At 47.7% G+C, this 12,987-nt stretch overlaps 1 protein-coding gene across 1 annotated transcript; it reads right to left on the bottom strand.

The window, feature by feature from the left end:
• Positions 1-3,392: 3,392 nt before the first annotated feature.
• Tmem238l (transmembrane protein 238 like) lies at positions 3,393-3,632 on the bottom strand. The gene has a single exon (XM_077801242.1). It carries the CDS (start codon positions 3,630-3,632, stop codon positions 3,393-3,395), a length of 240 nt encoding a protein of 79 aa, XP_077657368.1.
• Between the last annotated feature and the right edge of the window lie 9,355 nt (positions 3,633-12,987).

Genomic DNA, 12,987 nt, shown 5'->3' with positions numbered 1-12,987 from the left:
CCCTATCAACCTCATCTGGAGGAACAGTGGCACTGGGCTTTGAATTCAGGAGTCCACATGCTTCCCTTTTACCCCACTCTGAGAATCAGAGAACTGGCAAGGCCAGTTATGATCTACCTATTAATCATCAATATGGTTAGTGATTATATCCAGGCCAAAGGTCAGAGAATGTAAGAGAACCGAGACTATTTGTTTTGGGAAATAGTTTTTGACATCAGATGTTTTTTTTTTGTTGTTTGTTTGCATGAAGTCTTGCATGCAAGTTTAGTGGGTAAAACGACCCAAGAACCCAGCCATTCTGGGTGAAATTCACTGTGTGGTGTGGTGTGGTGTGGGCGGGGCAGCTGGGTTCCTGCTCTCTCTCCCTATCCTTCCATCCCCTCCCAATGGGGGTGTCTGGGCAGCACAGTTTAAAATCTCCGTCCCATGAAGATAGATCTCTCATTGTAAAGGGAAGTAAAATGACTGCCCAAAGTCCCAGCGTGTGGAGGGTGTGCAGTCCCATAAGTGAGCAGCCTGCTGAATACCAGTCCCAGCCCACCCTAACCCATCCCTCTGGGCCAGTCCTAAGACAATGCAGGCAATGGAAGGGAAGGGGGAGGCTAGATGGGGAGGGGGAGCTGACTGACTCTGAGGGTCTCCTGAATGTGGAGTTTGGGGACGGAAAAGGTGAAAATGCTATTTGATGCATTACACAATGGACCTTCCAATTTCCGAAGACCCACTGAGCATGTGCAAAAACCTGGCATTCTGGGGCTGCATCCACTCTCATACCTTCCGAAAAAATGTGAACACCATACACTGCCCTAGGAATTGATCGGAGTGCTCCAGGGGTGTGTACCTCGATGACAGGGCTCACCCTTTGGACTGTGCCAGTTTCCTGCATTGGGATCGAGGCTTAGTGGACTACCCTTTGCTTTACTCAGCCATCACTTGCGTGGTGTTGAACAGATACTAATCCACTCAATCTGAGCAACATCTGTATGCAGTAGGGTTATTATTAATTGCACCATCTCTGTCTTATAGGCTCGGAAACTGGGGCTTGGAGAGGTGAAGTAACTGGCTCCAAGTCGCACAGCCAGGAAGGGGCGAAACTAGACCCCAAAACCAGATGGCCTGGAACTTGGCCCATAGTCCTCACCTCTGGGCTGTGGAACTTCCTTTGGATGAAGGAAGGATGTGGGTGGCAAAGGGCCTCACACTGAGCTTGTGCCTTGGCGTCCAGAATGGTAATACTAACTATCATTGCTCTCTGCGCTGTGGCCAGCTGATCTTTTGGGAATGCAGATTCAGTTATGTCCAGCCTCACCCTTGCTTTCTTCCCTTCAGTGGCTTTTTATTATCCTTAAAGTCATGATCAACATCCTCAAGGGGGCTTTCAAGGCCCTGCCAGGCCTGGCCTCTGCCTACTGAGGGCCATAACCCTCTCTCGCGCTTGCCCTCTGTCCTTCTGTTTACCTACTCTCTTTTATTTCCTGCTCCTCCAGGACCTAGGCCCAAGTCATCTCCTCTCCTTGAATGACTTTCCAATCGACTCCTACTTTGGGTTTGGGATTCAGCCTCATATCACCTCCTGCAAGAAGCCCTCTGTGATTCTACCCAGCTGGATTGGTTTCTCTCTTGGAGGTTCTCGTGCGTGGCATGATGCTCTTCCCCTTCCTGGTCCTCATCTGACTTTGTTATTGTACTCCTGTTAGTGTGACTCTCTGGCTAGTCTGTCTTTCTCACTGGACAGCAGATTTCCTGAGAATAGAACCCTCCTGAGTCTTATTCTTCACATCATCCCTCGATGCCTCCTCCATTCCCAACGAACTATCAAACAAACCTGGGCCGGCGGTGGGAGGGGCTCCTTCCTTAGAATTTCCATAATGCAAAATGCGAGCTGACCCCACCCACCATTACTCCATTTGAGGGACAACGAAGTATTCCACATTAGGAGTCTGGGTCAGTTTACTTACCCCAGATCACACGTTTAGTAACAACACAGGACGTCTGGGAGAGCCACAACATTGGCAAAGGGTCTTTTCCTGCCTTACCTCTTTTGGGTTCTCTTAACGAAGGTGAGGAAGAGCATCCTCATTTTACAGTTAGGAACAATGAGGCTCAGAGTGCGGTGCAACCTGTCCAAGGTCACCCAGCTAAGAAGTGTGGAAGCTCAGAGAGAGCCCTTGGTATTCGAACATCTCATCATCAGTATCATCTACCAGTTTACTCCACGGAGGCCAAGTACTCCTCAGAGACTCCCTCAATTTGCTGTTTTTTTTTTTTCTAAGTTCTGGGGGTTAGATATAATCTTCTATAAGAGATACATCCATTATTTCCTTCTTTCAAATCAGCAATAACCTTTGCCCCCACATCTCCTAATCAAAAGGGAGTGCCCAACTATTCCTGAATGCAGGTTCCACTGCACCTGGGGAGGAGGGTATGGTGAGATCAACTCACCCAGGGCTCCGGTTTCTATGCCCTGGCCAAAAGCTGCCTATTTTGATTCAGAATCGGAAGGGCCAGACTGGCATGATCTTCTGGGCTCTATCTCCATGTGAAAATTCTCATCTGTAGCTGCCTCTCTGACTTCATGCTCTCCACCGAGCTCCCTGCCTGGCTGTGACGTACAGCTCAGTTGAGGAATTCCATGACGCCATGGTCTGTTGATTTCTGGTGTTCTGTGGCTGATCTGGGCACATATGTCACCTGCATGGAGTGTCTATGAGGAGAGTGGGATGGGGACACTGCTGAGGAAGGAGCAGGTGTCACGTGCACTTGGAGGCAGGTCCCGACCCCCTCTTGGGTGTCCCATCTGGGCAGGTGCAGGGAGGAAGAAAGTGAGAAGGGCCATTCTGGATGGTTCTGCTCTGCTTCCTCCCACACAGCCCGGTTCACACCCCCTCTGTGCATGTAAGGGCATAAGCAGCCATTCCGGAACTTTCCATCCTCTCCTAGTGCTGGAGGCTTTTTTTCCTACAAAGGATTCTCCTCTCAAGTTCCAAGCTGAAGGGAAAACTCCTACTTCTGCATGGCAGGTCGGGATCCTTTGTGGGATATCAGAGGTGGAAGGAGCCATCGAGGGCCTCTTTCCAGACTCTTGGAGGAAAACAATCCCTAGAGGAGAAAAACACCTGCTCCTCATTCTGCTGGCTAGTTCACCCCAGCACAGCCGTGGGCCCACGTTTACGGTCGGGGTGCATGGCCCAGCTGTTTGTCTACTTAGTCCTGGCCTGTCCCTGCTCGTCTGAGTCTCCCTGGCCACCCTGCCAGGCAGGTCTTGCATGCACTCACCTGGTCCCGGTGGGGGCCTGCCTGCTGGGTAGGAGCTGTAACACATCACTGCCTGATGGCCCCAGGTTGACAGCTTCATGTGGCACCTGCATCCCTCCTCCTCTGCCTCGGCCAAACTACAAGTCTAGCTTCTCCAGAGGCACCTCGATGTTGAAGGAATACCAAGCGATCCAGAAGAGCAGGCTGAGAGCCAGGATCAGGGCCCCCGTGTAGACTAAGAAGTCCCAGTAGTTGAGCGTGGCAAAGATCCCCAGCAGCAAAACCACCAGGCCCGCAGCGTCGCACAGGAGGGCGATGACCAGGATGAACACACAGCGCCCCGGATGGCATCTCCCACAGGGCCTGCCCAGGAGCATTGCCCTGGGAGGAGCAGGAGGAGTCCTGCTATACTCCCTGGGGTGATTTGCATGGGAGGGTGGCAGCCCTGCCTGCTGCTGCTGCTGCTGCTGCCGCCTTCTCTCCCTCTGGGCGGGAGCAAATGAGTGAGCAGGCTTGGGCTGCGTCTTGGAGCCACAAGGAAGTACACGTGGGTCCACCTTTATGAGTCCGGCAGCCAGTGGGGCAGGATATTTCTTAACCGTTTCATGGTTCAGGAATGATGCCAACCCCAAACAGTCTGACGTGACTGTTCACTGGGCTGGTCATCACTGGGACCCATCAGGTGACATGGTAGAGGAGTCCGGTGCCTTGGATGGATTTGCAAGGTCAGGGGTCCTGCAGCCCTGGAGGAGGGAATGTCCCGTGGTTTGTTCTATGATGTGGAAGCCAGAGAGCCTTTGAATGTCCTGTTTCTGAGACTCAGTGGCTTCATCTGATATGATAGAGTGGAGTCTTTTTCCGTCTGTGCCTTCTGCCCTCCTCTTAGGACACCTCTCTGACCCTGATTCAGACCAGGGCCTCAAACAAGGTGACTAAGATTTCTGGACCCCAGTTTCTCCAGATAAGTGAAGGAAATAATTTCTACTGTGTCTAGTCTGGGGATCAACAAGTTTTGCACTCAAATTTATGTATAGTGGAAAATTCTTTAGTCATCCTGATTGAGCGATATATCCTTGATTTTTTTCTTTTTAAACCGGGGATTGAACCCAGGGGTACTGTACCACTGAGATACATCTCTAGTGCTTTTTATTTTTTGATTTTAAGACAGGGTCCCTCCAAGTTGCTGAGGCTAGCCTCAAAATTTCTATCCTCCTGCTTCAGCCTCCCTCCCCCTGCCCTGCCTGCCTCTTCAGGCCAGCCACACTCAACATAGATGCAGAACATCCCAGGAAATGTTGGGGTTTTGGATCTCCTCAAATGTTTTAGGGCCAGCATTATCCCTCGGTATCCAGAGAGTGATTGGTTTCAGGATCCTTATGGATATCAGACTCCATAAAACACTCAAGAACCTTGTAATGAATGGCATCGTGTTTGCATATAACCTATGCACCCTCTCCTGCTTACTTGATTCCCTCTTTTTTTTCTTCCTCCCACCCTCCCTTCCTTCCTCCCTCCCTCCCTCCCTCCCTCCCTCCCTCTCTCCCTCCCTCCCTCTCCCTTTCTCTTCTTTCTCTTGCAGTACCCAGGTTTGAACCTAGGGGGCGCTCTACCACAGAGCTACGTCACAGAACTTTTTTTATTCTTATATTTTTGAGACAGGGTCTGGCTAAATTCCCCAAGTGGGTCTCAAACCTGCAATCCTTCTGCCTTATCCTCCTAAGTCACTGGAATTACACCTCCTGTAGGCTTTAAATCACCCCTAGATTACTCATGCTACCTAATACAACGTAAATGCCATGTAAATAGTTATTACACCATATTGTTTAGGGAATTATGACGAGAAAAACATCTGCACCTGTTCCCAACAGATGTAGTGTTACTTGTAATCCACAGTTTTAGAGGATTCAACTGTACTATTCTTTCCCTTTCTCTCTCACACACACACCCACCCACCCACACACATTTCCAGCTGAAAAACTATGACAGATTCACAAGCCCAAGGAACAAAATGGAAATCACTTACTACCTCATTATTCAAAGCCCATTAGCATCATTCCTTGGAATCCATCCTCCCTGACCAGAAATCTCTGTTGCCTTTGTTACAGAAGCGGGCTGCTTTGTACTCTTGCTCACTGGTAACCTGTGGCCATTCTTGCATGTCATTAACCATGGCTCCAAGCACGCTGGCCAGGCAGTGAGCAGCCTCCCGTCCTGCCCTGTAGATTTCTTGCTCCCGCTTCTTGCAGTGATCTGCCCCGTGTGTCCAGGCAGTCTAATATTTGCACAGCTGGAAGAGACCAACTGGGATGTTTGATGAAAAGCCAGATGTGTGAACTGGAGCCCTGGCAGTGGAACAGGCTAGAAAGAGGAAGTGGGAGAGGAGACTCTGTAGGAAGAGGCACCTGATGTGTGGGAATGGAAAGCACCTGGGGTGGAGGTCGGCCTAGACCAGGGCAGCTCATCAGCAAGAACACATTCACCTGACCTGGTGACGAGCGGCTTGCTGGGCTCCTTTCTGCAAGGACGCCAACGCCCTCTTTCCACTGCGATCCTCTAGGACTCGCCAAGACTATCAGGATCCACTGTTGGAGATAGCTCTGTTGCTTTCCCAGGCTTGCTGTGACAAAGTACCTTGAATTTGGTGGCTTGCATAACAGATGTGTTGGACCACAGTTCTGGAGGCTGGAAGTCAGATCAAGGTGCCGTCGGCAGGGTTGGTTCCTCTGGGGGCTTCGAGGTAGAAGCTGTTCCCCCCCTCTCCTAGCTGCTGGTGCTTCTCTCTAGCAATCCTTGGTTTGAAGAAGCCTCACCCTGACCCTGTCTTCAACTGCACCTGGTACTCTCCCTGTGCCCAGAGCTGTGTCTGAAGTTCTCTCTTTTCTATAGACCCTGGTCTTATTGAACTAGGAGCTTACCAACCTTATCAGAGCCCTGCCACTCAGGAGGTGACTGAGCCTTGGTCATTTGTAGAATCAAGTCTGGGAACTGTGACTCTGGGTCAACTGAATGCCTGATGGGCTCAACCCTGTCTCGATTTCAGCCTGCTTTTTAGGATCAGAAAAGGATTGCTAGGATGCCTTTCATGACCTCCTCTTAACTAACTGAATCTGTGCAGGCTCTATTTCCAAATATGATCACTCTCTGAAAAACTGGGGGTTTGGACTTCAACATGTGGATTTAGGGTACATAATTCAACCTTTAACCTATTAAAGTAACTGACAGAGTTGTTCATTTGTTTGCTTGGACCCTCTTTGATTTCTAGCTGTGGTATAGCTAGAACATTTAAAAACCTCACACTGAGCCTTCCGAGATATGCCTAAGGGAAAAGTCAGACCCACTATGCCACCAGGCACCAGGAAGGATGCTTCAGCCCTTGGGACACTGAGATTCCACTGGTTGCCTTTGCAGCATCGGGAGAGAGGCCCACTGTCTGACAGGCTGTCCCTCCCATCACCAAGCCCAGGAGCTCATCTCCCACGAGTGGATAACCCCGAGTGACCCCCTGCACACGTAGAAGCTTGAACTGAAGTGGGATTCAAATGACACAGATATTACTGAGTGCCTACTCTGTGTTGAGCAGCAGAGAGCAAGATCAAATATAGAATCCAACACCACAGAGCTAATGCTCGAATGGGGGAAGACCCAACTACAATGCATAACTATAAAGCTCTAATAAAAAAATAAAGATTTAAATCATACATGAATGATGCAGTTTCAGGTGGTGATAAATGCAGTAGAAAAAGAAAAAACAAACAAACAAACAAAAAAAAAACAAAACAAAACAGGGAAATAAGAGAGAGCAGGCATCTGTTATGCTGCCCTGAAAGTTTGCTTTCTGAACCATGAACATGGTGTGTCGGGTGCAGCTGGACCCCCGCCCCTGGCCTCTGACCCAGGTTTGGTCACTGTCCCTCTGTTGTTGAGGGTTCCTCTGGCTGTTGGGGCTGCCGCCACCCCTGTGGCTCAGAGAAGTTTGTCCTGCTGTTGCCTCACAGCTCTGCCTCTCTCGTTGGCGATCGATCCCTTCCTTGTCACTCCCTTGGCAAAATCATCGTCATCTGTCCTCTCCCTGTAATGTCACAGGATGACAACCTCTCCATGACCTGGCTCTTAAAAAGCAGGCTGAAGTTGAGACAGGGTTGAGCCCATCAGGCATTCAGCTGACCCAGAGTCACAGTTCCCAGACCTGACTCTGCGGAATGACCAAGGCTCAGTCACCTCCTGGGTTGGGTGGCAGGCTCAGACACTGGGTGGAGGTAGCCATGCTGTCCTGTCTGATAGGCCCTTCTGCCTTTCCACGGTGCAGAGCTTAGTAGAGTGCTACTCACAGATGGTGTGACTTTGCACAAGTTACTTACCCTTTCTGTGCCTCAATTTCCTCATTGTGAAGGAAATCCCGATTTTGTAGAGTTCTTGTGAAGAGTAAATGAGCTCATAAGTATAAAGGGCTTAGAACCTGCATACTACAAACAGGGACAAGTAACACTGTTGTCATGGTAATGGGTATCTTTGCATTGTTTCTATCATGATGCTTCTGGAAGGGAAAAACCCAGGTGGAAGGATCTATCCTTGACCTTCTTGAACAATTATTTTCCTCCCCATGGCTTCATGTGGCTATAGCTCCTGGCCCCTGGCTTCCCTCCACGCCACCCTGACTAAGTCCATTAGGATATTCGGAGGCTTCTCTCCATTCTTGGATGGGTACAAATCCCCCATTCTCATGAAATCCTGTTCCAGACCCCATCTGGTCCTTCCAATCCCTTTCCTCTAACAGACTGACTGTTCACCTTTCTCATCCTCAAATCTCTCTACCTTCCATACTTTAGTAGTGCAGGGGTTATCCACCCCTACGATGTGGCTACAGCTGCAGTAGACTTCTATTATTTATTCTAGAACACTAGTAAATTAATTTGGTAATATTGTCTTATTTTGTTAGTGTTTCATAAAAATGATTTTTTTAAAACTTCAATCAATTATTGTCTCTGACAGTAAAAAAAAAAAAAGAAGCAAACTGGTATGACTTAGAATTTAAGGATGTAAATGCTAAAAAAAAAAAAAAAATTGTGATTAAACTAGACACGGCTCCTTGAACTTTTTCTGTAGCAGGCCACAGAGTAAACATTTTAGGTTCTGTGAATCATGCCGCTGGTCACGGTTAGAACCATTCCACTCTGCCACTGTAGCCAAAGATGATCTAGAAATGAATGGGTGTGTCTGTGTTCCAATAAAACTTTATAAATTATAATCAAGATTTTATAAAGATTTGATGACTGTTGAGCTAGACACTGTTGCTTAGGGAAATTGTTGAATCCGGGGCCTATTCTCTCAAAAGAAGGTTCAAGACTTACAAATTTTAGAGGGTGGGTAAATGTAATAGCACCCACCAGAGACTTTGTCCTAGAAGTCATTTGAAAGACTGAATGAAAATTGAAAGGCTCATACCTTCTAATGTAAGCCTGCGTACCAGCTGAAATCATGTTCACATATTCCTGGGGGGATAGTGCCAGAATTTGGAAAATCGTTGATCCTTGTCAATGATCTCCAATCAATATTTATTCCTCCTTTTTTTTTTTTTTTTTTTTTTTTTTTTTTTTTTACAGAGTGGGACTTAAGATCAGGATTTTAAGAAATATGTTCACTCCTTTCTTAGGAGCTATTTGTTCTTTCTCTGTTAGGCAACTAGGCTGACTTTTGAGAATTCTCCAAAGTGAGTTGCCTGGACCTCTGGGATCCCTGCTCAGGGGCCCTCCTTGCTGCTCATCAAACTTGTTAACCCCTTCCGCTCCACACTGGGATGAGCAAAAGCATCTCCCATGACCACTGCCCCTTGCTCATTGTTTCCAGTAGGTGGATGACCCAGTCCCTATTTAGCAGAGAATATTTCCATGCATTTGGACTGCACCTTAATGGACAGTGGGCATCTGTCCATGTCCAGCTTCTCCTAGTCCTCCCAGAAGCCCTATTCCTGTCAGAGTGGAGAGCAATGAAGGGATTTCCCCAAGTAACAGCTGAAATCAGAACCTGGTCCTGTTTGCATCAAATACAATCACCTGTCCCCCACAACCTGTTCTCCTCCCTGTCCTCATGCAGACTCTCTGCCCATCAACATCCTTGGGGAATCAAGTGACTTATTTCCTTGTTCTCCTTGAATTAAAAACATTTAAAAATAAAAGTGTTAATTTAACTGTGGCAAAATATCTGTAACATGAAATTTACCATCTCAGCTGTTTTCAGTTGTACAGCTGGGTGGCATTATGGACCCTCCTGCTGCCCGACAACCAACACTGCCATCCATCTTCAGAACATTTTCATCTACCCACACTGAAACTCTGGACCCCTCTCTCCAGATCCTGGCAAACACCATTCTACTTTCTGTCTGTATGAATTCTATTACTCCTCCCTCAACCAGCTTATTTCACTTAGCACAGTATCTTTAAGGTTCGTCCATGTTGTTAGAGGATGTGTCAGAATTTCCTTTCTTCTTAGGGCCCATTAATATTTCACTTTATGTAGATACCACATCTTGTTCATCCATTCTTCTGTTGATGGACACGTGGGTTGCTGCTACCTGTTGGTTGTTGTGAATAATGCTGCTGTAAACATGGATGTATCAACATCTGTTTGAGTCTTTGCTTTCGGTCTTTTTCCCATACATACCCCAAATTGGAATTACTAGATCATATGGTACTTCTGTTTAATTTTTTTTTTGAGGAACCTCTTCTGCTTCCCATCCTGGATGCACAATTTTACATTCCCACCAGCAGTGTAGGAGAGTTTCAGTCCCATCACACCTTTACCACAGATTGTTGTTTCTGTTTTCTTTTGATAAGAGTTATCCTAAAGTGAAAAGTGGATTGTTCTTTAATTGGATATTTACTTCTATAACAGCACCTGTTCCATTTATTGGAGTAATTTGTTTGATTCTCCGTCTCCCTCATTAGATGGGCATTTCTTTCAGTTAGGGAGTGGCTCTGTCTTCTTGGTAACCCAGCAATGAGTGTTTACTGAGTAGATTCATTTTATAATTCCTGGAAACTCCCCGATGATTGGAAAGGTGGAAACTTTTCCTCCAGATTCCCCAGACTCAACTCAGTGCTTCTCCAAATCCCTCTGTATCTTCCTGCTCCTCCCAGTTTCCAGGGATGTGATCCTCCACGATTATTCCCTCCATAGGAGAATGCTTCTCTGTCATACTTTAAGGTTTCTTCCAGCAGGGGAATGGTGCTCTTCTGAGTCTGCTGCACTTTTAGGCTCCACCCTCTAGCCCATTTGGTTCTATTGGCCGTTTCTGCTGCCACTCAGCTCTGAACTCATTGCTGGGAACACAGCAAGAATTGTCAGAGATACAAATCCTAATGTCCCAGGACCAGGCTGTTTGCTGGGTTTGGTACTAGAACCTACCTATCTGCTACCAATTTTTTTTTTCCTTCTTGAGAGTATTTATCTTGCATAACTGAAACTCCACAATATTTTAACTTACAAAATTCACTTAAAAGGGACTGCACGTGATAAACGTTCCTGTTTGGATGTGTGTGTGTGTGTGTGGTGTGAGACAATGTAGAACGTCAGGAGGTGAAATGGTTGGGTTATGAGAGTTGTAACCTAATCAGTGGATTAGCCCACTGACATGGATTAACTGGGTGGTAATTGTCAGCAGTCCGGGTGTGACTGCAGGATGTAAGTCACTAGGAGTGTGCCTTTAGGGTTTATATTTTGTCCTCGATGAGCAGAGCTCTCTCTCTCTGCTTCCTGGTAAGCCATGTCCTGAGCTGCCTCCACCAGGTCCTTCTGCCATGATGTTCTGCCTCACCTCAGGCCTAGATCTATGGAGTCAGCTGAACTTGGACTAAACCTCTGAAAGCATGGGCCCCCTCAAAATGCCTTTTTCTCCTCTAAATTGTTCTTGTCAATCTTGTGGCCAGGCAACATAAAACTCACAATGAGATAAAACAAACAAAAACAAAATCCAGTTATAATAAAACAAAGAAAGTAGGAGGAACAACCCACATGACATGGGTTACCTCACAGCTACAGGACAGACGACACGGTGCCCAAGACTCACCTCAGGGCAGTGGGAACGGATGGATGTCTCATCACAGTGCGAAGGACGGAAGGGAGTTGAGGAAGAGAGGTGATGGTATGTGTGTGTGTGTGTGTGTGTGTGTGTGTGTGTGTGTGTGTGTGTTGAACAACTTAAAGGAGAAAAAATTTATTGGGGGTTCATGGTTTCAGAGGCTCAGTCCATGGTCGGCTGACTCCATTGCTGTGGATCTGAGTAAAGCAGAATCTCGTGGTGGAAGGGCAGGGTGGAGGAGGGGAAGGTGAGGCGGAAGGGGTGGGGAGAAGATAAACCCTCCCAGAGTACAGTCCCAGTGACCTATTTCCTCCAGTTAAGTCTCAGCTCCCATGGGTCCACTCAGCTATCAGTGGTCTAATCCACGGATATGAGATCAGAGCCTTCGTGATCCAATCATTTACCTCTGAGCTTTGCTGCATTGCCTAACACATGAGTTTTTGGGGAACATTTTACCTCCAAACCAAACAGAGTGTCAGTCAACTTTCTGTTGCTGTAACGAATAACTGAGGTAATCAGCTTATAAAAAGAAAAGATTTATTCTGGCTCACACTTTTGGAGGTTTCAGTTCTTGACCTGTTTGGGCCTGTTGCCTTTCGGTTGGTGTGAGGCAGCACACTGGGTCGGGGGAGAACAAGCTGCTTTCGTATCTCATGGTGACTGGAAAAGAAGAGGCTGGGGTCCCAACTTCCCCTTTAAGAGCACACCCCAATGACCTAACTTCCTCTCACTAGGCCCCACCTCTTAAAGGCTCTACCACCTCCTAATGGTACCATGCTTGGGTCTGAGTCTTTAAAACATGAGTCTTTGGGGGACATTCAAGATATAAATTATATAGCAGTTGAGGTCTCCACTCTCATTGATCTCCTCTGCCCTTGCTTTCCTCTTCCCTCTCTTGGAATATTCTTCCTGAATCTTCACTTGTCTGCCTCCTCCCCTTCATTCAGGTCTAAAGGCGAATGACCCCCTTCAAGAGAGGTCTCTTGGACCACACTATCAGGTAGCACCTCTGCCTCCATTCTCTATCCCTTCAGCCTCTTGACAACCCTTAAAACTCTCTAGCACCTTTTTATTTGGTGTCAGAGGGTCCTTATTTATGGTCTATCTGCTTCTACCAGCTGCTTCTACCAGGGAGAAAGTGCTAGAATGCAGGAATTTTTGTGTGTTTTGTTCAACTCCTTCTCCCTGCAACGCCCAGAATAGCACCAGCGAGGTACTTAATAGCTGTTTGCTGACTCAACGAGTGGAAGAATCCTGTCTTCATGGGCTGCCTGGGAAAAGGCTTCCCAAGCCATCCCATGCCCTTCCCACATCCAGCACTGTCTCTGGCCTTCCCCCTCCTGCCGCCAGCTGGGCCTACTTGCCTAGTTTTCCAGCAGCCTGTCTGGCCACGTGGGGACCACACCCATCGGACACCCACCCCAGCAGGTCTCTTCTCACTGACATGGGTTTTCCCAGGAGCTGGCCTCACTCCCTTTCATGCTATTGTTGTGTTAACCAGAAATGGGGCTGCTCTGGACTTGGTGCCAATGCCAACCAAGTCTCAAAGGGAAAGCAGGCCACGCCCTCTCCCCAGGGGAACGGGTGAGGACTGCAGGCACCTTCAATGGGGCCTTTCTTTCTTTTCTTTTCTTTTTTTTTTTTTTAAGAGAGAATAA

Source organism: Urocitellus parryii, chromosome 7 (assembly GCF_045843805.1).
Source record: "Urocitellus parryii isolate mUroPar1 chromosome 7, mUroPar1.hap1, whole genome shotgun sequence".
Lineage (NCBI taxonomy): Eukaryota > Metazoa > Chordata > Mammalia > Rodentia > Sciuridae > Urocitellus > Urocitellus parryii.
This window is presented reverse-complemented; position numbering and strand designations above follow the sequence as displayed.